General features: G+C 32.5%; 1 protein-coding gene across 1 annotated transcript; it reads left to right on the top strand.

Annotated features, from left to right (window-relative positions):
- On the top strand, positions 1-27,989 carry LOC124358622 (RYamide receptor-like). Its single transcript, XM_046810923.1, has 8 exons — positions 1-124; positions 8,339-8,538; positions 11,561-11,709; positions 11,813-11,934; positions 15,287-15,504; positions 17,190-17,290; positions 19,755-19,845; positions 26,567-27,989. Exons 1-8 carry the CDS (start codon positions 10-12, stop codon positions 26,864-26,866), a joined length of 1,296 nt encoding a protein of 431 aa, XP_046666879.1. The 5' UTR covers positions 1-9; the 3' UTR covers positions 26,867-27,989.

The raw sequence follows: 27,989 nt of genomic DNA, 5'->3' as shown, positions 1-27,989 counted from the left end.
AGGTCGAGAATGAACTGCTCGTGGTCGGGGGACGACTCTTTAGCTGAGTTGCAGTTAACGTCCTTCAACTGTTCAGTGTTGTTTAACTACACAATAGAGCACCATGACCATGTATATAGCGAAGGTACGACATTTTAATTACGTTGATAGCAAAGCTTTGTACGAACCTATACGTTCGTCTTGTGTAGATGTATGAATGATATAGTATTACGCCATCTGCCATATCAAGAGCTAAAATAGGTAAATAGTATTAGTTTTATATCTTAATTTAGAAGATGGAAGTTCGCTACACCAGGTATTACGTAACCTAAATGTGTGTGTGTAACTTAGTATTAGTGTGGCTTCACTAAGTTTGCATAACATATTTCAAGTCCATAGCTAATTTCATTCATGATACGTCCTACAGACAGACAGACATTTAAACAGGAAAGAAGTTTCAAAATCTCCCCTGCTTCCAGAAAAATGAGAAATTGTGCTCGATTGCAGAGTGGTATGCTTAAATGTTGCTCAGCCAAATCTTATATATGAGCGTGCATAGTCATAGAACTCATTATTGTCTATGGAGAAATGAGGTTTCATGTAAAATGTAATTTATACAGATGATATATTTCTCGACAAACTATATAGTTAGGCTGACGTATGGTCAGTTTGTTTACATATTTATTTGTTCTACGATTTTCTCGTTGTCATCATTTTTAGCCATCATAGAAATGTAAATATTTTCTAGAAGCTCAATGGAATAAAATCCACCATCACCATACGTAATACTCGTCTTCTATATTAAAATAGGGGGGAAATTTCAAGTTTACGATTTGATTCGTTCTTAAGATATCGTCTGAAGAGACGTAAATGACGTTCCAGCCCCTTGAGTGGAAGTCTGTGCTCACGCTCAGCCAATATATATGATCACATTAAAATTACTTGAACGAAATAAGTAACAATGTTGCATGGAGTAAAAATGTATGTCTTGATATTGGTCCATTAAAGTTTTAATGATTTTTTTGCAGTTGGACTTAAATATAATTACTATTGCGTTTTGTAATTTAAAAATTATTAATTGTTAAATACAGAGCATTGGCAAAACAATAATGTTTTACGTTATACTATCAGCAAAGAGTTGATATGGAACAATAATTCAATATGTATACAAATTTAAAAATTATCATGCAATAGTTATTTGTCTATTCAAATTTGAAATTTACAACAGCTTATATATATATATATGTGTGATTTCTCATTATGTGCCACTCATAATTATCAATATATTATATGAATAATACATGTCAAATAGTAACCACAAAAAAAAAATCAATATTTTAATGAACATACCGAATGACTTGATATTTACTGTAATGCGTATCAAATTTTTCATTGACATTTTGGGTGAAAGAGCGGAGAGAGGTCTATTATCCAACCCGTGCAGTATATCAGTCTTTTGTCTGAAAGCGCTGCTGTTAATAATTCAGTTCTGCCAACTTTTTCGAAGTCATTATAAAATTTTGCATTCACATTCTTCACTGGTTCATCGATAGATGTGTGTACATTTTTAATTATCAGTGGCGTCTCCAACAGTTTCAGAGATATTGATTCACTGAGATTATAGAGTAGTTCTAGATGGAATAAATTTAGAAAGTAACTAGAAAAAATTAAAAGCTTTTGGATGTGTTTTTTAATTGATGTCCTTGTAGAAAAATCCTATTGTTAATCTTTTCATTAATTATTGTATACATAGTTGACTCCATAGCATCCTTTATTAAATTATTACTTTGTCCCTATATTTTTATAAAATTTTATTTGTATATTTTAAATGAAAAATTAATTTATTTCGTGTTATATATCTGGAAAATTTTAATATAATAAGTATAATATAGAACACTAAATAAATCCAAAATAGCAATAAGTTAGTTGTATATACCCTGTGGGTGAAAATTAACTAGTAGTTATATACCTGTTATAAAATCTGTTATATTACTGATTTCAGGTTGACCATAGTGGAATCGTTTTATACTACCTACTTAATCTAGTTAATTGTTGTCTTTTAGAAACAGCTGGCGCATTTTAAACAAACACAACTGAGAACTTTTCTCTTTCTGAACGAGCTCACATTTATTCACGTTGAACTGTGAAAATCGATTATTTTAGTGCAAAAATGGTGGCTTAGGGAGGAGGGAGTAAATGCTTCAACACGTCTAGAGATAATTCAAATCTATTATGCAAAGTTTATGACCATGGCTCTTTCAGAGACACAATAAGAAGTGGTCGTCCATGCACATCAATATCGGAGGAAAATATGGTAACAGTTCACGAAATGTTTTTAAAGATGGTATTATTAATAAAAGGAGGCAGTCCCTAACTACAGTTATGTTGAAAAAGCATGTTTTTTTATACATAAATTGATCACAACTGTAATAGTTACAGATAAAAGTTTCATTTCTAACTGTAAGTTGGCACATCATTGGCAATAAACTATCTGTATTGATCTTTTAAAACATATATAGCTTGTAAGTCATAGCAGTTTTTTTATAGTACATAAACAAATGTTCGTGTTGCAAGTATCTAGCTTGAGCACCATTTACTTGGCTATGTATATTACACAATAAATTGTACAAAAATTTAAAAGCATCATTTAAATTGCAGTTGTAGTCAGTTTGGAATCTCTGATTTCGTTGGCGCTAACACGACTTTAAACTGTCCAATAAAATATATGGTTTCGCAAACTTTGAACAGCAATATTCCTCGATATAAAAGATTTCACAACCCAGTATTAGAGGTAAAACGATTACAAATAATCTTACCTACTTGTTCGTTGTTCATTTAGTGAGGCTCAATACAGTAAGCTTGTGTCCATAATCGGAAGGATTATTTTGTCGGTGTTTTTGATCGCGTTGGCTCAGCGGAACTTCATGTACAGGTTCACTCGAGATTTTATTCGATTTACTTTTGATTTTGATTTATTTGGTGGATTGTGGTAACGGATTTATTCAGAGTTTATTTAACTGACTGACAGGAAAACCTAATCAAGTTAGTCAGTAAACTACATAGTCTAAAACTATGTAACAAATCACATATGACTGAATAGACACATTTTATTTAGTCTGACGTGCTCTTTTTATTATTTTATTTAAATAATATGGCCTATAATATTATAACTTAATTATTTTAAGATGTAATCTAAATCAATTTTGTTATTACAGGTTAGTTTTTAAGTTATTGCATTGTGATAAACCCGGTAAAACTGTATGACCTTTAGGCCAAGATAAAGAATAAAGGAAAAATTATTTTAAGAAGTTTAAATTCAAATAGAGTCAATGTTAGTTCAACAAAATTTTATGTTTTGAGATAATATATTTATACGCCATAAATATTAGTTAAAAACATAAAAACAACTACCCACCTTACTTGTACATTTTCCTCACACAGCAGAACGTTTTGGACATTGAAATCATCAGGTTAGTTTTTAAGTTATTGCATTGTGATAAACCCAGTAAAACTGTATGATCTTTAGGCCAAGATAAAGAATAAAGGAAAAATTTATTCTAAGAAGTTTAAATTCACATAGAGTCAATGTTAGTTCAACAAAATTTTATGTTTTGAGATAATATATTTATACGCCATAAATATTAGTTAAAAACAGCTACCCACCTTACTTGTACATTTTCCTCACACAGCAGAATGTTTTGGACATTGAAATCATGAACACACACACACAAGAACGTACGTTACTAATGTTCTCAGTTCTTAAATGTACCGGAATTATAGCTAAATATTTCCTGTCAAAACCAATTCAAAAATATGTTTCACACATTTAATTCTTGAAGCATTTATTTAATAGCTGTAGACGACCTCCAGTCAATTTGTACAGGCGAATGGCACTATTGATAGTTTCAGTCTGACATCTGTTGATTTTAAGATAAACTATACAGCGCCTGCTGAAAATGTGCTGTATAACATTTGAAATTGGCAATGAAAGATATTCTTTCAACAAATTTACAACTTTATTGTATTGCTATACACGTTAGCTCGTGTTCCTGTCGTATAGTTACCAGCTCTGTTGCATCACTTCCTAGAATGGAGCCTTGGTATCTTGACACTCTTATTTCCCAATGGACAGCAACAGGAAAATCCTTTATCCTTGAATCCATGCGGAGTAATATGGGCATTGACTTCAGCAACACTCTTCTTTTTATGGAGGATCTTATTGTAATATCTGTACATTTTATTCGTTTGATAGGGGTACTTAGTATTGTCGTTATTGTCGTTAGTATTGTCATAATTAATATTGTCGTCTGCAGTTTATATTGCTTATTTTTGTTACATAAAGCAACACTGTTGGATTTGTTATTACCATCAAAATACCTAAAAATCTCTTGCCATGGTTCGTTGGTACCAAAAACTGATGTGCAGACTGCAACTTGATGTTTTCACCTATTTGAATGAAATATACTCATTAATTTCTTTGTTGGATACTCCTTGTTCTGATTACTTATTTTGGCCGGCTATTGAAGTATGTTTTGCACGGGGTAAAAACTTTCGATTTGCGTCACGGAACGTCACATCACGCATGTTCGCTCTGTAGCTGCTAGGGGCAAGACTATCGCGGCCATTTTGATGTCGGTGTTTCTCCGTTCACTGGCTATCTAGGCGTGCTAGTGAGAGATTGCTGTTGTTCCTTGTTGAAATGACTACTTCTTTTGGCGGGCTATAGATGCTTTTAAAATTAGTATGACAGCTTTATCGAAACGTAAGATAACCGTTATGTGTCCTCTGTTCTGAACTAATAAAAGTTCACACTATTGAAAAATCTGTTAGGAGAGACTAAAAGAGGAATATAAACCACAATATTATACATGATGGGAAAAATAACGAAACGCTTCTCTAATCTAGGTATTTTACAAAGATTTGTTTTCTAACGGTTCGATGAGTTTACTCATATTATTATTGGTGTAAATATCTGAAATATCGCATCGCCTAGATCTATCCGTACTTCTGCAACTTTTTCATCATTGTGGAATTTTTCTGGTTAGGTTAACTGAAGCTCCAACTTAAAATCAATCAAAATTTTCAAATTCATTTAATAATCTATGTTGACTTTAACGCACCAAAAACTTCTAATGCCAATCAATCGTGGTAAAGTGAGTAAAATATATGGTACAATACTGGTTTGAATAAATCTACGAACTACTTTGAATTAATTTAATTATAAATCCAACGTAAAATGAATTAACTTACTGCATCATTTAATAGAAATATTTAACGCTCATCGGATTATAATTTGAATTTCAGCACGGTTAATATTAATCCCTCCTGCATTTTACTACTAAATTCGTCCTGCCGGGATTTAAAAAAGGATTGAAAATAAATTAATTACATCTGATCCAGCTATAAAAGCGATAGTGTAATTTAATCCTAGAAGAAAATTTGTCTTTATGCTGATTATAATTATAAGCTTTACTCTATTACATTGGACCTTATCTTAGATTAAATTAAAAAATAAATTACGTAAAAGAGATTGTAATACAAATGTTTCTGATCAAACTTCAAAACCATTAATTGCATTTTTAAAAGATAAATTAAAAATAACAATATGAAACATAAGTACAACGATGTATGGAACAAACATAGATGCTGCGTTCACAAGATCTTCAGTAAGATTTTATTCCAGAATTTTTATTTCTTGTTTCAGTTATTATTTATTTTTTTATTTATTATATATTTCATTTTATTTCCCTTGCCCATAATTTTACTTTTAGAATATAATGACAATGAAAATGAAGTAAAAAAGATTGGTGTTTTGGAAATAAAAGATTTTAGTGAAAATGATACTGACCAAATTATAGAAACTTATATAAACGATAATAGTGAAATTATATAAATATTTATTACTCTAATATAAAAGTAATAGCAAGCTTTTTACATTAAGGAATTCAGTGTTTCATATTATTCCAAATATTGAAACCTTATAACCCGAATATATATATATATATATATATATATATATATATATATATTATATATATATATATTATATATATAAATATATATCCTTTCTGCCCTTCTTTATTCTTTGACTTAAAACACAAAGCTTCAATATGATATTTATCAATACTAGATTTATGGGTTTATTTGCGATTAATCATAAGCTGTCAATAGTAAAAAAACCCGAAAAATATTGTAACACATAAAAACACTGCAACAAAATGATCACGATTATGTAAATCATTTCGGTGATTGATTACTACTACCTTAATTGCCTTACGTTATCAGCTAAATACCGTTAATTCGCGGTAACAGGATGCATTATTCTGTCATGTTACATTATGACAACAGTATTTACATAATTGCGTATAATACAAGTTACTTTTACATCTCTAAAAAATTTTAAATTATTATAAAAACACAAAAGAATGACTCCATATTTGTTGAATTCCAGATTACACCACTAAATTTGTATTCCATAAAACTGCTACTTACAACAGGCAATATTTCTATTATTAAATTATAAATTTTTTATCAATGTGGAAAAATTTGACATCCATAAAAAATTTATCGAAACATTATAGAATATTAATTTTAAATCATAACTGTGATTAATTGCTCTCCTAATAACAACATACTCTGTTTACATCGAATTTAACTTTTTGATACGGAGAGAAATTACTGAATATTGTTACCTTCTAATTGGTTTTAATCTATTTAGTACGTTATTTATAATTTACATACTTATTTTCTAAAAAAAAGAAAATTTACATTTCGAAAGAGAACTTAGGACCATTGGTTTCGACACCTATTCACCTGATGCTGTTAGTATTCTGAAACATAGTGAAAGTTGATATTTTTCCACAGCGAGAAGATCCTGTGATCACACTGAAAATAATTTGCTCTCTGTGGGCGGGGAACGCGCGGTTGTCATTGGCTGCAACATGCGGCTGTTTCCACTTTGTCACAAGTGAGCGCCGCACACGGGATATATCAGTGACATGTTATTTATCATTGAAAACTACAGGCAATAGCGTTTGTGATATTGAAAATATGCAGGGATATGCGTCATGTGTTGTAAACACCAGTGACTTTCATGAAAGGAATGTGACATAAAATTGAAATAGAATGAAAAATACTTTTATTTATTGAGAAGTACATTATAATTTAATTGTGTTCAAAACATTAGTAGTATAGTTATCAAAACGGCACGCTTTAATCGTTTCTATTATACATAACTACTAGCGTATCAATATATCATGAGTTGGTGTTACTATATCATAAGCGAATTACCGAGTGGTTCAACGACTGTAGAGTTGTATTACTCCTTATTGGTAACAAATCAAATCAAATCACATTTTATTGCATTTTTACAATTTTACATTGCATTCCAAATGTCATTAAATCATTGTAAATCATTTTGTAAATAGTTTCACACATGCCAAAGTTAAAGCATTCACACATGCATCCAAACCTACACTTCCACACATTCACCCAAGCACACTCTCACTGACTCTAGATCCTATGCCTCTCATAAATCCCAGCGGCTCATCATGAATTCATCGACAGAGTAGAACGCTCTAGACACCAATAGGCTCTAGACAGGTAAAATACATGGTATAATGGGTTTAAGGGAACCAACAAAGTAGAAAGGTGAGTGGCTTTAACGGCTGTCATTAAATATACAATTTTAAATGAGTTATAGGTTATCTTGTAGAGCATTAAATATCGCTCTTTTTTCGTGGTTAAGTCGTTGTTCAAGATACTTCGGTTAGAATGCAGCACATGTGGGGGGTTACAAACAAGATGAAGGACGTCATAAAATAATGTTATTTTGAGTTTTGAATTGGGTTTAAATATATTCTGAAGTGCTACTGCGTATTTTACGGCTTTTAAAGTTTATACAAGTTATTTTACAAATTTTATTGAAAATAAAAGGGCCAAGAGGAATTAATTATTCAATTACAATAATTGTGATGTATAAATATGAATGATGTTCCTCTTATCTTGATGACTCATAACTCTCCCGTCAGAGCTATTTATCCAAGATACAAATTGGATCCACAGATGATGAGACAATTAAAACTCCTCTTTATTTGGATTACTCGGGATTGCTGCTGGGTAAACCAGACAGAGCTCTTTAATGTGAGGTATCTCTGATGTTGAAACGATATCGGGGGCTAGTTTTTAACATCTTCGACGTCACCGATATTTTTAGATCTTATGAGATAGACTTGGACTCCAGATTCCAGGAGCCAACTCTCTGGTAGTGTCAGATTTTAGACGCTGCACTAAGCGGTATCAACCCTGCCAACCATAGATATGTTTTGAGTAGTCATATGAAATTCACTGTGTGTTTTAGGTCTTTACGATGTGCCGGGAGGACTGATAGCTCTCCTGTCCGTGTTCTATGGCACAATATCTGTGGTGGCGGTGGTGGGCAACTCGCTGGTCATGTGGATTGTTGCCACAAGCAGAAGGATGCAGAACGTCACCAATTGCTTCATTGCGAATCTGGCTCTTGCCGACATCGTCATTGGCTTGTTCGCTATTCCATTCCAGGTAAACTTATCGATTTATTTTATTGTTAAAGCGAACTCTCATTGAATCTATACTGCAATAAAAGATAAATTTTGATTCCAGGTTATTCTTGAAATATATAAAAATTGTACTATTTGAGTGATTTTTTTTAATAGCCAACCCTTCAAACTTATAAATGGCCTTGAAAAATTGTGATCGTATTAGAAGAAATCTTAATATTGAAGATTGTCTTTACTCAATCAGTATCTACAGATTATCCTGCATTAGTTATTCTAAATAAAGTTAATGTTAGTGACGTAAATATGGGTGATGAGGGGAATAGAACGCCCCAGAATAATAGATAAAAGTTCTTTGTTTAACATTAACCAAACTTAAATTAAATGTATCGCAGTAAATTAAGCCTACTTGAAATACTTCAATAATTCAAAGTTATTTTATAGCCCTGGTGTGGTGTGGTCTTCATTTATGTATACTTGAACCTTTCCTAATCCTGTATATTGAGAGAAGGGCTCCATAAATGTTGATAATCATTCTAGGAACAAGTAAACAAGAATCCGTACTGCGCTAATAAGCCATGTTTACCCTGATACAAACTGTCATAGTTTACTGCTGCTTATACGTCCCGGTAAAATTAATTCTTACCAGTCAACATTTTGAGTACATGCAATACTCCTCTTGTACATACAATACTACATAAAATCTTGTAGTATGAGGAAAATATTTTTTGCAAAAAATGATAAAAAACTTGCCTAATAGACCACCTTTTTATGTCTGAAGGAAAGATATATTCGGACATTTGCCACGATTCTGTGATACAAAAGATGATATTTTGTATTACTTTTCAGATTACGAATGTTCGGAAATATTCCCTTTCCTTCACAATCCTTCAATCGCTTATAACAAACCACATAAACAAATAATTCTTTAAATTTATCATTTAATTAAAAAAATATTTTATACTGCCAACAAATTAATTATATTAAGTGGTTAATAAATATCGAGGCATTGAAGAGGCAATTTGTGCTGAATGGAAAATGTAAGTTTTAGGTTTGTAATTTTGAATTTTCTCTATTATTATATTTATTTATAATAATATAAAGCAATCTGCATACATGTATTTAAGGTGATGTGCTTTGATGGACTGGCTGTCTCACAGTTTGCTCGTGACGAACGTGATTGTCTCAAGGGACGAGATGAGTGTCAGCTGTCAGGCATTGGCTCTCTTCACTTATTGATCTGCCTCGACTTTAAGTGATAACATGTTCTCGTGTCTTCTTGTATTTATAGTGTTTCCTTGTATAAAACTTTGAGTTGGACAGAGTATAATATTGTTATAAAGCATATTGCTGGCTTAAATAGGCAACGATATAAAAAAAAACTTTAAATATTCAATCTATATTATTTGGATAGTGGATATTTTAGTAAAATTAATACAGGTATCGTATTGCAATACAGTTTATTTAAAAAAAAAATCTCTTAAATAATAAAAAGTCATGGTATTTTTGACTGATGCATACAGTAGTTTCGATGCTTAAAATAACCAAAACATTACGACACTTCGTTGTATATTCAGATTTCATAAAGTCGGCAAATCTTGATTCACAAAGAAATATGCTACTAAAAATCATTTGTCAAATAAATAAAAAACCAAAAACTATATATAAGTTGAAAATGAGCCAAAAATGCGACGTTTCAGTTCCAAGCTTTTCATCCAAGCGTCACCAAACGATATTAGTATCGGTATTGATTTTGTGCGACTTTTTTGTCTGTAACAGTTTTGAGTAATATATGTGTAGAGTATATTTATTAAAGTGTACGTTAGATCGTATTACTATATTTTCGTAAATGAAATAACAAAAACGAGCCAGGTGCTATAAGGAATAATATATTTTATGTATAATTGATTTTTACTTGGAAAAGTTAACCGACATCTACATGTCAGCGTTGTAATTAATCGGTATTGCGCAGTTATTTTAACATACTTAATCTAAAAAAATCCATGAAATACCATGCATACATTTGTAACTATACACAAAAGTATCCATTACCTCATTAATCTATTTTACGTGTGTTCAAATAATAACATATTTTCATAAAAATATAATATCACAATTATCTAGATAAGTAAAAGTAGGTATATATGGTTATATGTATATATGTAATTCTACATTATGTATGTAGTCGTAATGATGTATTGGCTTTTACCAATCATGTTATCTTGCTTGTATTTTACCCGTAAAATTTATTGTTAAGTAACCTATAACAAAAATATCGTTATGCAAGTGTTAAAACACAGTCATATTAAAAATGAAAAACGGTAAGAAACTTTAAACCCGCATAAAAGGTTGTTAAAACTAAAAGTACTGAGATGATCAACTTCCATCCTAATTACAAAATCGTTTCTTAAGACATTTATTTGCGTACTTCAAATGCATTTTTTTATCAGCAGAAACTTTTCTTTTCTAGTTTTAAACAAAACCTATGTTTGACGTAGACAGAGATTCGTATAAAAGTCTTTTCACCTCACGGTTGTAGTTATTAACCAGTAAGAACATAAATTGGAAGTTACTTGATTTATAGAAGGAAAATCCAATTTTTTATAAATTTTTAAATCCAAACACAAAGGCAAGATAAAAAATAATAGTTAGCTACTTCTTTATACTTAATGTATAGACAATTAATACTCCAAATTATATGTGCAAATAAAAATCATTAATATTTTATTAAAGTCATGTATTGTATGTTGTATGTATATGAATAAAATTGTTTTAAACTACTTATTTAAGAGTAAAGTTTACCCTTTTTTGTTCATCCATTGATTCTTTAATAGTAATAATGCTAGTATTTATAATAACTTTTCGTAAAAACTTTAGTAAAATCGGAACGTAAAAACCAACAACATATTAAATTTAACAAATTTACAAGTTTTTATTAATTTATGTTCCTAGTCATTCTTATCAAGAACAGAACTAAAAATAAATGACGATGACACTATTTAACCGTTGATGAGTTGTCTGATTTAATAACTTGGTGCTTTCTTCAGTTCCAGGCCGCTTTACTCCAGAGGTGGAACCTCCCACACTTCATGTGTGCGTTCTGCCCGTTCGTGCAGGTATTGACTGTCAATGTGTCCGTGTTCACGCTTACTGCTATAGCCGTGGACAGGCATCGTGCCATCCTCAACCCGCTTAGGTAGGTTCATCCTTACTCTTCACATCCCTCTGATACCTATACCACAACTGTGATATGTTTGGCTCTCTATCCTACGTATTACATCTGAAAATCTGTTTTTCAGCGCAAGACCTTCCAAATTACGAGCCAAGATATCCATAGCATGCATTTGGTGTGTCGCAGGGATCTTAGCTGCACCCATGGCTATTGCACTCAGAGTAGCCATTGTCGAGGAAGTCGATTCTAGTACGTATTTTCTTTAATAACAAATTTAAAGATAAAATTGTATTGGATAACAATACAAATAAAATTGGTGCAATATTTAGACTTATTTACTATCAACTACAAACTTAAATGTAGACACTGCTAATGAACTTCCTTTTACCCCTTTGTTAAAACACTTCTTAGTTTCAAAAACCTTTTATTCACTGGAGTAGTTCTTAACTGGCAGCTGGGAACATTAAATCGATTCACTCCCTTTGTTGCTTGGTTTGCTAAGTGTGAATGATGTGAACACAGTTATGTATTGTAACGCGTGGAATACTTCTTTCAACACTGTTACCAATATGAAAACTGACAGATGCTATACAATATAAATATTTTCTTGAGCAATAAAATGTATTACATTTAAATTTGAATAAAAAGCTTTGTAAATTCTTCGTATGTTTATTATCTGCTACCACACATAAAAAGCTATGAATTTTGGTACTTGTTTAACAACAAAACAAATTTATTCCTCTAAGTCCAGAAAAGAGATGGCAAATGTATAGAGGAATATTATATGGATAATAACTGTATTATTTTATGCACATCTTCATATAGATAAAAATGAATTGCAAATGTGTTGCTAAGTGCTAAATCTTCAGAATGGCTGAACCAATTCTGTTAAGTCTTTTTGTTAAATATTTATGAAAACCGAGGAAGATTTTTATGGATTAGAAACTTTACCTGGAATAGTTTAGAACTGCAAAAATTATAATAATTATGTTTATCAATCCAAATTTATGTTAATTTAGGTTTTAGGAACGGTATACGAATTTATTAATCACTTGCTTATATCGTCAACTCAGTGTTCTGGAAGGGTGAGGTAGAAACCGAAGACCTCATTCTAGCATAAATTATGCAATGGATGATAACGCAATAGTATAAAATGTTAATAATTATGTACTAAAATAGGTACTAAAAAAGGTAAATATATCTTAATAGTATAATGGACTGTTATGGGAGAATAGCTCTGAGAGACAAGGTTATACCGAAAAATTGGTTTAGAAAACGGAAAATTCAAATCGTGTCCCTGTAAAGCAACGAAACGCTACATCTGGTAGTACTATTATGTTTTACCGACGCGAGACGGTCGAGGAACACTACAAGTGTGCATTTACTCAGAGAACTCTCTCTCCTCCGTGCTTCACGTTTGGAGTGAACAAAAGCGAGATTATCACATGTGTTTGTAAGATATTGCTTTTAACATTTTTGGCAGCACGAAACCGATTTATTTAAGATCCTGAAATAAGAAAACTCGTCATTTCTAACTTTTTTCATTTTAGTTTGTTTATTTTTAAATAATATAAGTTTTAATATCAATAATTTTATATTTATAGACAAAAGTAGGATTCAATTTAATAATCAGTTTGATTAATGAGTTAAATAATTATTTCTGTTTTATAAATTTTAATTCTATGCTTCCTCATAAGTTAAGCCTATTAAAGTCAAAACTATAACATTATCCACTCCCTATTAGGGTTCACGTCTAAATAATTTATACCTACCAGTTAAACATACACATCGAATAATAAAAACCTGACGTGTCTCTTAAATCTGGTCTTATAAATGTCCAGGAGCGGCAAATTACCCCACTGCAAATCGGCACCAAGGGTAGATTGATAGGTTTATTTTGCGGGATATAACTGTTGGAGTTAAAGGGACTCCCTAAGTGTTAAGGAATTTTGCTAGCCTGGACATAATTGAATGCCACCCTCCCTGCATGCTTTGACTGGAGCTGGTTTCACCTTTTTCCAAGGACACTTGACTGAGATTAATTCCCAAGATCCTTCGTCATGGATCTTGACAGGAAGTTATCCCTAGCCCCAACCATACCCATCCAGAATACTCTGTCACTCTGGAAGCAGCGTATAGGTCCTTTCCTTGCTTCAAATAAGAGTAATTTCTCAGCTTTTTGTCCTGAGAGAACATTTTAAACACATAACATTCTTAACATAATGTTAAGATAATCACAACTGTGAGTGATGTCAAATCATTACTTGTTTGCCTTAAATACCTTTTACCTTACTCATATATTTTAAACTCTGGGTAGTTGTTTTCATATTGATATATTCCAGGAATTGTCTTAAGTAAAATGTAACCAACTTTTACTAAAGTTTTAGTCTATAATGTTACGAGAATGTGGGAGAATATTCCAGATAAACGAGCCAACCTCCGTACGAAGGAATAATAGGTGAATAGCGCCGTTGAAAAGTGGTGAGAGCGGTCAGTGGGTTAGGTCAGTTTCTTTGATCCGGCCGTCATCGCCTCCCCTTATCTGAGCGGTTGGTGAGCGACCCTTCTCCACTCCTCTAGTAAGTTCAGGACTTCTTCACTTGAACTTTTTGAAAGCACAAATAATCTGATAAGGAACCGTAGCGACGCAGCGAGCGGAGTTCAGCGAGCCTGAGAAGTGAACTTGCGAAATGACCGAACTAGTGGTTTGAGTCAGTGTTGAATAGCCTTGTGTGTAACTAAATCGACAATTAGTTAATAATGGATTTTTACAGAATAAATTAATAACAGTTAGTGAGTTATGCAAACAAGTAAGTTTTTAAAGCCAGCCTAGTCTTAAGTAAATATTGTATTAAGGTTTATTTGTAACATAAATATTTATTGGATTTAATATTCGCCGAGTGTTTAATTTAAGTAAACCCGTAACAATAATAATGTATTTATCTTAAAATATCTGATCTTTTACTTTATTACCAATTATATCGTAATTTACAAACGTATAGGAATACAAAAAAATTTATGTAGCACAAAATATAATTTTGCTACAGAATAGACCATGGGTTTATCAATTCTATTATTATTTCGAACTTACATCTCGTATATATATACAACGTAGTAATATATAGGTTGTGCTCTATTTTAATAACGACATGTTGAGCGTGTTCTATTAGTAGAGTGTACTGCATTAATTATATATCTAAAAATATAACATTTTATCATGTAAATATGTATTTACAGACATAAATATAAATACCGAACTCAAAAGAACGAGAAACTTTAAACCCTTAACGGACAAATTAACCACCAAAGACTTATTTTGAAGTCATCATCATCCAATAACAAGCTGTTAAATTTTTTAATATATCTAACTTCACAATCCATTGAATAACAATGTAAACTCTGATATCAATTGATCTTTCAATGAAAACATCTAAAACAACAATTGAGTTCTTTATGTTTTGCTCACCGATGTAGTCTCACTACATTTACTTCATAACATGGGCGCTCGAAGATTGTTTCTGTTGTATTTACCAATTTCAAAATGTTTTACCAAACTTGTTATTCAGAAGCTTGATTGTCACAAATGGTGCCATTTTTCCAGAGGGCAGGTTGCACACGAAGCCGTTCTGCTACAACGTCAACATGTCGGACGAGGCAATGCTCAGTTATCGCTTCGTGCTGTTTTTCGTGCAATACTTCACGCCGCTGTGCGTCATCTCGTGCGTGTATGTGCGCATGGCGCTGCGCCTCTGGGGATCCCGGGCGCCCGGCAACGCTCAGGACAGCCGAGACGCCAACCTCATGAAGAACAAGAAAAAGGTATGCCAAATATCCTAGAACTACTAGGATTGAAGTGTTCAGGTGTTGACAATTAAAAGTATGTTGAATCACAAATAATGATAATATACTGCACTAATATAAAGAAGAAGGCGAAACTTATGAGAAATGTTCAGAAGATATTCAATCTTTTAAATGTAAAATAGTAGTACTGTATGGCGTCACAATGAGTTAGTCTGATTATTAGTTGGCGTTAGTTAGTTTGGCACATTATTTGGTTGTACAAACAGATGTCGTCTACTTTTTACCTTGGTGTTTGGATTTGCTTGTGATATTCTAGTATTGTAATAATGTACAAATAAAAGTATTACTAATGTTTTCGTTAAATACAGATCCATCGCAATGTTTATATTTGATTTATCCATAGCGTAGAGAAGTAAGTTATAGGAAATGACCTGTGAAATGTGTAATAAGAAAGAAGCCATTTGTTAGGTAAAACAATCTATGGATGAAGTAATAACCTTTTTTATTACTCTACAGGCGTCAGGATTCCATAATAACCTATAGCCATATATATATATATATATATATATATATATATATATATATATATATTATTATTATTATTATTGATAGCATTATTATAAAGTACTTCATGTGATAAAAATTAATAATACCATTCTTTTACTTTGTAAATGTAGGGTAGCTCCAGAAGCTTAAACTTTATATCAGGAACGGTACTATTGTCATTACGAGATATTATGCGACTATTGCTCTAAGCTTGTTGGGACTAAAATTATTAACGTTATTTAAATGGATTAATAATTCTGAATCATTATTATTTGAATTTTATCACGAGGAAGGTGAAAATTTAAACGAGGTAAAACGACGAGTTCTGCGTCTTTTTCTTTTATGTGTTTGTATTAAACTAAAGTATTTGTTACGGTTACCTATTATACAACACTTTTACCATTTTGGTAAACAATCGAGGGATTATGCAATAGCCTTTCCAATTAATCTAAGATATCAGGATTCCCTAACATTCTATAGCCTATATATGAATACCTAAACCTTTGAGTATTTTGTTAACCACTAATATTTAATAATGTTAAAGATATTTAATGTTTGCTTTCCATCATATTTTATTAACGTAGGAAATATTTTTTCCTCAAGATGATAGGGTCTTATATATGAACAGATACAACTGAAGCAGACATATACGTATAATGTCTTATGGAATCACTTACAATCCACAAATGCATGAATAGACATGTATTATGCGTAAATGCAATTAGTAATACTAAGAAATACAATATTTTTTTCATTTCATTTCATTTCAAAACTTCAATGAAACTTAATTAAAACATCCATACGCATAACTTGGATCATCACCTCACTTATGTTGTGGACGTTTTTGTGACGATAGTATAATGGAAAACTTTGTCATCGTGTAATACTTTATAATAATCTATAGGCACTAGAGAGCGTCAAACTTACAAAAAGTACATTGATCCAAAAAGTAGATATCTCCTTTGTTTTTATATGTACTTGGTTAGATTCCTCTTTTAATCTTCTTTGTGTGGATTAGTAAGACGTGGGCTAACACATATGAAACAACTCTCTTACACGTACAGAATACTAAATACCAGTAAAGAAACAAACGTTTCCGCATATTACTGTAAATGATTGTAATTTTCTGTAAAAGAAGGTATAATTCTTGGTTGCAGGTTATAAAGATGTTGGTGATCGTAGTCGCACTCTTCGGCCTATGTTGGCTGCCCCTGCAAACCTACAACGTCCTCCAGGACGTCTTTCCTGAGATCAACAAGTGAGTATCAAGTTATGTGTTCTCACTTACGCAAATTAAGTCTCTGCTGATATCAGTCAAGCAGGCACTCAAGCGTTCGTAAGTGTATGAAGTAGGAGTAAAAGACAACATAGTATCTATGGAACTGACACAGATAATAAAATCAAATTAAAGTATATTGGTTCTAGATATGGAATTAATAGTTTTATTACAAATAAGCCTAATAAACATATGATATAAGCAGTATACCGTGTGTTTCAAATGTTATGCACACTGAAGTTATCTTGGAAACTATCAAAAATACAGCAAAGATTAAATTGACAATGTTGTGCGTAATAACAAGTTATTGTCCTTAAGTTAATACAAAGATCGTTAACAACTCTGTCGAAAATCCTTACAAGTTTAACGTCCCTACAATTATTGGAATGAAAAACTTGATTTCGTTACAAAATGAATGGAATATTTTGTAACAGCTAATCCAAACTATACAGTAAATGAATGCAATATCAGTCGATCGTCATGTTTACTAACCATCCGACTAATAGAGTAAACTTTATCTTCAAACGAACATACAAAAACGGGGTTTTATTCTTTATTTGATTATAACTACAAGGCAATTATAACATATATGGTATTTTTGAAATCAATAAATATATTTCTTTCTTTTAATAAAGTACAAAAATGGGTCTTTTGCATTTTAAAAAATTGACTCAAATCCTTCATCCTATGCTTGCTGGTTTCAAAAAATTGTTCACTATAATATTTAAATTCTAGAATATTTCATGCAGATTTCACGTAAAAAAACTTTACAAAATATTTGATAAAAATATAACTGAAACAGTTTGAATATTTTGACCAAAATCTGTTTTAGAGCGCATTGATCGCGAACGACCCAACCAATGATACTTAGGAATATTGTCATAATTAATTACCAATTATCTTAACCACGTTTATTTGTTACTCTCTTGTAATTACGCATCACTTTGTCCATTTAATCTTTGCCATGTCTGTTATGGTCCCTTTGGTGTGGTTTTATTATTTATGGAGTATAAATAATATTACCCATACCCTTATGGAGTATGGTCCCTGTTATGGTCCCTTGATCCCTTCACTGTGTATAACATTTTCAACACACGGTATAGGTACGTATTTAAGTATTAAAACTGAATACTTAAAACTGAATTGAACATAAGTCTTTGTTATTCTAATGTCTAAGAGAGCTATTTGTAATTCTTAACACATGTTATTAAATACAATTTTCATGAATCAATTTTGCTTAAAAGAATGAACACGTCTGCGAGGCTCTGACAAGACCGCAGTTATTAAGGACCTTGTTCTCTTGTAAAGACTTAAGGGAGTTCAGCCGCCCTCCAGAGATCATTTCAGTGAGGGTTTCATCAAAAGTAGATTTAATCTCAATGTCATAGACCCTCAAAATATAAGCAGTTCTGCTCACATCATGGTAAGTATACAAACTAGCACGTGTTACCAAACAAATAGTGATCGGCAATAACAAGTGTTACAGTTTTTAACGGTTAATGTTTGTAAATGTTAATAATTTTGAAAGTATTTCACTTCAATCTTCTGATATTTTACTTGGCAGATAATGTATGTGTCAGTCTGATATTTTCAAACTGATACATTGGGTTCATTATTGATGCATCTAAAAACATTGCTTCCTGTATTGTTCCGAATTTTTTTTAAGACATGCCGTGTTTATTGCTGTACTTAACTGCCTCTCAAGAGTCACATAGGTGAATAGTCTTCTTTTATGAGAAAAACAAAATATGTTTTTTTAAATATTTTCATCTTTTCTATAAATAGTTTATAATAATGACCAGCTTATAATGTGTGCACAATAATAAATTTTAAAAGGATTTACATTTTTATAACTATATAAAAGCAATATTAAAAATGTAAGATGTTATTAATTAATTTTAAAATGAACTAATCAATAAACTAAAAAAATTATACCAAAACCTTAAAAAATATAAACATTTCTAATTATTTTTTTAAATACATAGAAGATGTTTTAAAAAATGTAAACGATTGTAAAACACTTAAAATTTTAATAAAAATAAATAATGTTTACCTTAAACATAAAAATATATTTTGAGCTCGATCCAAAAAATTACATTAATTTTGTATAGATGTGTAAAATATTTTATCATTAAATCGATCTTGGGAATCCTGATTTTGTTGGTATTAATAAAATATGAACGATAGTAAAAGATCTAAGTTTATACCATTAACCATATCGTCTTATTTAAAACAAAACTTTAAAGTGAAGTAAAAGTAAAAATAAAGAATGTCTTATTTTATCAGGCGAAGTTAGGACTAAGAAGCCCTCTCTAACAATTTACCTGGGTACCAACGGCTTAGTGGTGACTTGGGGATGCTTGCCAGGACAGGATAGCTTTTTGTAGAGCAAATCCTTATGGGTTATGTTAGAAGGTTGTAACATCAACACGAGTTTATGTTACAGGTATCGATACATCAACGTTATATGGTTCTGCTGTGACTGGTTAGCTATGAGCAACAGCTGTTACAATCCCTTCATATACGGAATATACAATGTAAGTAGAAATAAAACATGGGAAGTGTGTTACAGAGAAATATACCGTTATTGCTTTATATATTTTTAGTTTAGCTAGATATCCTTATATACAGGGGTGGGTTAGCCTAATTTAACTGATAACTTCCCTAAATGCAGTACTGTTTTGTTTAAAATAACTAGATTGAAAAATAAACAACTTTAACTGGACATATTAACTCTTTCTTTACTAGTATTAACACATTATGCATCAAACTATTATTTCACACACAAAGTAAAATAGGAAATAGTATGGAATTGTGAGATACAATGAAAGTTGGAACATTTACCGATAACAAAAACACAGTCATACTGTTCAGTGATACAAAACATCAGTAACACTACGTTTCGAGATCCACCATCTGATCTCTTCCTCTGGTGAATAACTAACCTAACACATAACTAAAATCTAGGTTAAAATAAACAAATTATATCAGAGCGTTGTGACATGCATAAGTCGGGAATCGCAGCAAATGTGTTGTGTATCAACTCTACTAACTCAATAACATGCAAATAATAAAAGCAAAACACACCACTAATTATTAAAATTGAACTTCCAAATACAGGTCACAATAGGTCTGTACTCGCCGACCAAGAACCTACGACATTCTTAGGTTATGTGTTTTTGGATTAGTTGTTTACTTGATGCAAAGATCAGATTGAAGATCTCGAAACGTATTGTTACTGATTATTTTGTACCACTAAACGATTAAAAATTTCCGGCAGAATCCTGTTTCCTTCACGATACACTTACATTAAAACAAACATAAAAAAATAACAGTCATACTATTTAGCCTACTTTATCCTCAAACGTAGGATAGATGGACATGTTTTATGTGTCCTTGTAATTTCAGTGAATATAGAACTAATCTTGTTCTTACTAGTGATGAGTGTGGAGCTATTGCACCGATTTTTCTCTAAGGATCCAACTGCTGAAATTTCCACAAAGGAGCAATACGTTATGAAGCGACCCTATTCCGCGCCAAGTGATCGTGTACGACAATAAGACGATGTTATTGGCGCCAACACTGTATTATAGGACAGAGTCCTCCACGTCTACTGTTTGTCGATTCTTAACCACCAGTAAATCCACCACCCCGCGTGACCAGCATTGTATCAAATATTAAAATATCGTTTATCTTTGTATCACTTTTTCTTCTTCTTTGTGACTTCTTCCCTAAACGATCAAAGATACAAGGTGTATTAAAAAATAAGGTTCCCTATGCCGCCGAGACAGAATGCGATATGTTGGGAGAAATCTGGCAACACTATCTTACTCATCAGCTGTCCCTCTCTCTATCCATACCACTCGCGCCTCACTACGTCCAACAGTGCCGGCCTAGCTGCATTCAAAGATGGAGCTCCCTATCGTTGTTACCGCCAGATGCGAATTCATGCTGTGATACGTTTTTTAAATGCAAAACAGATTTCACCTATTGAAATTCATCGTCAGTTAATCGAAGTTTATTGGGAAAACTGCATATCTGTTCAAAACGTTCGGATATGGTGTGGAGAATTCAGTGAATGCCGCATGGAAATTCAGGATGAAAACCGAAGTGGACGGCCTTCAGTTTCAGATGGAGTTGTTGAAAAAGTTGAGACAATATTGCTTGAAGTTCGGAGAATCACCATTTACGAACTTGATTGGGTTATTCCTGAGATTTCCAGCGCGATCCAGAACCGACGGAGAGGAAGATTATCCAGTGGTGTAAGGCTTCTCCATGACAAAACTCGACCTCATGTCTCACGTGAAATTCAAGAACTGCTGACAAATTTTGGCTGGAATATTGTGCCCCATCCCCCCTACAGACCAGACCTAGCCCCAAGTGATTATCACTTATTCCCAAAATTAAAGGAAAATTGGGTGGCCACCGCTTCAGTACCGATGATGAAGTCAATGAAGACGTTACTCGATTCCTCAAAGGATTGGCGGCAGAATTCTACAACATGGGGATAGTTTACATCGAAAAGTTGGAGCATCGTCTACAAAATTGTTTGGACAGAAACGGTGATTATGTGGAAAAATAGCTTAACTTTTAAGTTTTAAATTTATGTATAACACTAAGTAGAAATATAGAGCTGTCTATTTTAAAAAATCATGGGAACCTTATTTTTCTAATACCCGATGTTTTCATTCATGAGAATGCACGTTTCGTTTTGCATCTTCAACAATCTTTCTTATCACAATGTAGGAGTACGCCATGCCAGTTGTCGCGTAACAGGTTTACGCTGAGAGTATATGCAAGGTTTCAAGACTAATTCCTCACCTAATTCTCGAGATGTCCCACAGATAGATCTGACCAACAATAAGCCTAAAAAGAAGTGCTTAAATCCACCATCAGTCAAAAGGTTAATTTTGATAGCCTACACATTCATAGGCTGCAATGATATTAAGTTAAATTGCGTGCATGGATATGCACCAACATAGAACTCATTTTTACATTGGTAAAAACGAAGTTCAACAGTTTGAAGTCTACATACATATGAAATATTTATCGCGACATCTATGGAGTGACATGCATCGATATCTAAAACAGTGTTGAATATAAAAAATAACTTTTATATACAATTTTCAAAATGTCTGTCGTCATTTACTATATTTAGTTCGTTCACACAGAAAATGGTGAATCTGTTACAGCCCCTAAAATGATACGCTTTGCGAATACTCAACCAATTAAGAATATCCATAAAAAAGGGCATATAGAATGACATAGAAAGAACAAAAATACCCTGCTCATATCCTGGAAAAACGCATCTGCATACGATGTCCATGCGAATTCGTAAAGAATCATCACAAATAATAGCAATAATACAGTTACAACTCGGAGCACAACCTTGACAACGCACAATGAATAATAGCAACTGTAATTGTCCAGTCGATATCGCACTGACTCTGATAGCTTTCCAGCTCCTCCCAATCGCCTTACCTCCTTTGAGGTTTCCAACCATAGATTTCTGATTACCAAACATTAATTATTTATTGATTTATATCGATGATATCAGTACCTTACAAAGACTAGTATAGATATTACGTCGGTTCATAAATACAACTATCTACCATTGAAATAGTTTACTATATATTAACAATCATATAAACACTATATTCAGATTAATAGGTGTAATCATTTAGTAAATATAAAAATAAGTTATGGTACCTTACGAAAACGACTATTGTGTTAAAATGTAACTATTTCGTAAATATATTTAAAAGTATAGTTTTACTGATTTTTACAATGCTGTATATGAAATTATTTAATACCGACCGCATTATAGGGTCATTTGTGGTCAATGCCAATGTGTATGTTTATTAAAATACGATTTCAGTACCAGTACCATAAAGGAACAGTTCAAATAGTTCAGAAAACAACCAAGTAACTTTTAAAACTCAGTAATAAATGACATTAATTCAATAGTACATTGTAAATAATTACCACATGAGATTAATCTACAACAACGTGTACTAACTCTAAGGTTTCATTGCATTTTACAACAAAGATACATGAATGAGGCTTTTTAGAGTTGCTCATATTGTGAAATTAAAATTAATTAATAATTTTTTCAAAGTTAGGGCAGAGTAGTTTCGTTTAACTATGGTTATATACTATTATATAGTTAACAACACAAATTTTTTAATGCTATGGCTCATAAAAATTGAAGTACATTGCTCAGAAGGCATCTAAATAAATTTTCATGCTTACTGTTAACAAATGGAAACCCGAATACCCTCAGAGATAACACGTGTTAACATCCTACTTGGGGCTTAAGCTCCTTATCATCATCAATAAACATCAACCTTGTGATGTATGAAGTGATTCTTACTCTGCTTGTTAACATCCTACTTGGGGCTTAAGCTCCTTATCATCATCAATAAACATCAACCTTGTGATGTATGAAGTGATTCTTACTCTGCTTGTTAACATCCTACTTGGGGCTTAAGCTCCTTATCATCATCAATAAACATCAACCTTGTGATGTATGAAGTGATTCTTACTCTGCTTGTTAACATCCTACTTGGGGCTTAAGCTCCTTATCATCATCAATAAACATCAACCTTGTGATGTATGAAGTGATTCTTACTCTGCTTGTTAAGATCTCCTTATAGTAAACTTATACCCGTACTACGAGTGTGTGCACACTGTATCAATAATATTAGGCTCGGCCCTACAAAGTAACGCTTTGACAGGATAAATCGCATCAAAGAAACTCTGCTCTAATCTTGCGCCTGCAGGAACCTGCTTTACATATTTATTGCCGTTTAACTCGCCTATTACAATTTTCAGAATTCGGTTATTTACTTGCTCGTTAAAGACCAATCATAATTTTGTTGTATTACCTTCAGGTCTGCATTTCTAAAATTTATATCTTATATAACAGTTTTTCATCAAACCCTGATTGTTATTAAATAAGACTGTTGTCACTTAAACAAATTTAAAGAAGATTAAGAGTATTGTGGCGACTATATGGCCTTCTATAGCACACATGTTACATGTTAGTTTTAATATTTCAATATACAGTATCTGAGACAGAAACAATGTAATAAAAAATAATTTATGGGCATATAATAAGAACTCTATGATGAAGAGCTTTCTCACATTGTGGCCCGGCATGTGAAAGATCTAGGTTAGTATCCCAGTAAATACTTTTGTCCACAAATATTTATTGTAATTGGTTCCTCATCATTATTCGAATATATTATACCTAAGAGTAAACTTCCTATCTATGAAAACCACGTAAATTATTATTTAATACATAGTTTTTAATCCGCAAGGTGATAATTTCGGTCAATGCGTTAACTTTACATTTCTTATTGACTTTAAAATATTCAAACTCACTGCAATACGAGTACGATTTAATATAAGTATCACAGGCAGTTAATATAAGCATCAAAATAATACGTAACCGTTTCGATCCATGAAGTGTTTGGAAATTAAGATTGATAGTAATTATGAACAACACTTCTTATTTAACTGAAACAAAGCACCCTACATCATTAATACCACGTGGACACTGGCCGATAGTTTATATACTAAATCATTTATTTTACATTGGTTACTACTATTCGATTATAATTTTATTTTTTAAAGTAAGTCGTGACTGTTACCCTGAGACTGGCAATACCATCTTATTATTTTACCTGCAATATCATATCGTCCAGTTTAAATCTTATCTGAGAATGTCACTTAAACTAAGACAACGTTGGTTGTTCATTACTACAACCCTAAAATCCATTGTATCTGGCCAATTTGTAGTTTATATCGTGATCAGCGTTGTATAATTTAAAGGAATAATAAAATATCACCAGTGACTTTAGGTGATTTTGAGAAATAGTGTTAGTTATTCATGGAATCAGTTGAGTATAATTATTATACATTCCACACGTAGCCGCAAGCTTAACGAACTGGGAGTGCCACTTTGGCTAATTGTTCTGCTCGTGGTGTAAATTGCTAATCATTTAGCTTTCAATGAAAGCTACCCAGATAATATGCCAATAAGCAATAATACATTTGTAAAATGTTATTAATATTTTTCATGCAATAAATCAATTTTCATACACAGTAGTGTTAAAATCACTTGCCATCGTATTTTTTGGAAAACGAATCTAACGTCAAAGTATCAAGAACTGGTAAAAAGTGCTGTACTATCTTCATCAGGTAAAATCCCCATAGAACTTCCAGAAGTGCCTAACTTAACTATTAGGGGTAAATATTGTACTGGCTAACGGGATATTGTAATTTTCTATAGTGCAGGAAAATTCCTATTAGGTTTGCTTTTGTCGCTTTTATTTTGGTTTCCTTGAGTGGCACCGAGGTACTAGTGGCCTAGATGAACCACTCTGTTGTTCCCTTTCTGGAGGTAGTGATATTGTCACTTGAGTGGGGATGAGGCACTAGAATGCCCTAATCATCCGCACTGAAGCAAGGGCAAAGATTTTAGCTATGTGCAATGAGAGGTATCTCAGCTTCTAGTCCTAGGTAAAAAAAATAAATATTGGTTAGTTAAATCTAGTGGTCGGCATTTTTGAGTTATAACATTCTTCAAAATTGAAGGCTTAAACCAGCATAAACTGAACCTCCTAGAGCTATTAATTAAAAATTAGTATACCATTAGAAATTAGAATACTTCTGAAGTTAGATCACTTTAGTTAAACTTAATAGATTTATTCCTCAGACATCTCAAACAATGTTGTCAATTTAACTACATAAAACGATCAAATAAAATGTAAAGCATAAATTAAAGAGCAATGATTACGTTCCTGGTTCACTTTTTAAAATATTATATTTTCTGCATTTAAGAAAAACACTTATTGCAAAAACAAGTGTCACTACTATGTTACATAATGACGGGAAGAACCTGAGAACCAAACGAATAGAACAATGAAAACCGCTTGTGTGTCACAACTGTCATCTAAAACAAAACAACGGGAGAATGTTTTTTAAAAGTGATACACCGCTATACCGATAAAAACTTTTACCAGTATTAAATTTATTAAAATATTTTGAAATTGTATTACACTGTTAATATAACAAAATTAATAGCATCTTTTAATTAGTACAACAAATTATTTGTTGTGAAATGGTTAGAAACTTGAGTTTTGTATATCAAAATCACAATAAAAATGGAACATAGAGAACATATTTGTAAATAGGTAATCTTATTTAGCTACAATTCCATGTTTACATAAATATGCCATATGCTTATTTCAGGAGAAATTCAAGCGAGAGTTCAAGCAACGGTTTCCGTTTCACCAGAGGAAGTGGATGACGGGAAGCGGAGGTGACAGTGTTGACTTGGAGAAGACATATCTGGGCGGCCGTGGCTCCGTGCATTCTTCCCACAGTCCGGGATACGACTGGAGACGGTCGTACAGAGCCACGTCACACAACGGTGCCGCACAGTACAGCCGCGCTTCCTCCAGAGCCAAAGACTTGTACGTGTTCCACAACAAGAGTTCCACCGTGGTCAGGCAGGCCAGCAACACCGAGCTTGAAGAATTGTGCTTATAAACACTTTAGGATTAGTGCTCATATCTCGAGCACAGGTCGTACAGAGCCACGTCACACAACGGTGCCGCACAGTACAGCCGCGCTTCCTCCAGAGCCAAAGACTTGTACGTGTTCCACAACAAGAGTTCCACCGTGGTCAGGCAGGCCAGCAACACCGAGCTTGAAGAATTGTGCTTATAAACACTTTAGGATTAGTGCTCATATCTCGAGCACAGGTCGTATAGTTAGGGGTACATCTGGAATTGTACTCTGTAAAGTACTACGTTTACGTGTTCCACAACAAGAGTTCCACAGTGGTCAGGGAAGCCAGCAACGCAGATCTTAGAGAATTGTGTTATAAACATTATGTGGTAAATCTGGGGAGGTTTATAATTTACAGAAATAATTTTGCGTATTTACAATAATCCAATACAGTGTATTATAGGACTCGATAGAACGTAGCAAATTCTGTACTGAACGAACTGTAAATTTATTCCCGGTTGTTGCAGCTTCGTTGGACCTGTGGTCCTCAAAGTCAATAGAGGGTTTGCTCGGCCAAGAAGACCCGATTTTCCGAGTTTAAAATCTGTAGGACCATTCTATCAAGAGATATATAGTACATATGGACGGACTACACATACTTGATTTTAAGAAGGACCTCTCGGGACCTTAACATACGATTTAAGACGTTCACGTATGCCAGCAATACCTAGCTCGAGGAGTTGTATAGTATAAGCTCAAATGTTTATAGCTTGAGCAGTTGTCGTATAGTTTGAAGTAAAATTTGAAGGCACTCTAAAGTCTTTTACGGCACTTATACAGCAAGAGCTGGAGGTCAGGAATTGTCGTTTGACAAATCGAGGCTTAGCCTGTTAAACTCATTACTTATGCTATTGTGATATGTAGCTATAACAGCTGGTTCAATTTTCTAGCTAGATGTTTTGGAGGTATAACAAGAAGTGATTGTTCAGAACGAAACTAGTATGATTTCCATCAAAAGGATTTTACCATGGTCAGGAGCTGTTGATAAAATATGATGTTTTAAACAAATAATATCACACAAAATGAAATATGGAAACATAGAATATTTTTATGAGTTATGATAAAACGTAGATACTATCTTAAGTGTAGTAATGTTATATTT

Source organism: Homalodisca vitripennis, chromosome 3 (assembly GCF_021130785.1).
Source record: "Homalodisca vitripennis isolate AUS2020 chromosome 3, UT_GWSS_2.1, whole genome shotgun sequence".
In the NCBI taxonomy this organism is placed as follows: domain Eukaryota; kingdom Metazoa; phylum Arthropoda; class Insecta; order Hemiptera; family Cicadellidae; genus Homalodisca; species Homalodisca vitripennis.
The sequence above is the reverse complement of the archived record's forward strand: the minus strand, read 5'-3'. Positions and strand labels throughout refer to the sequence as shown.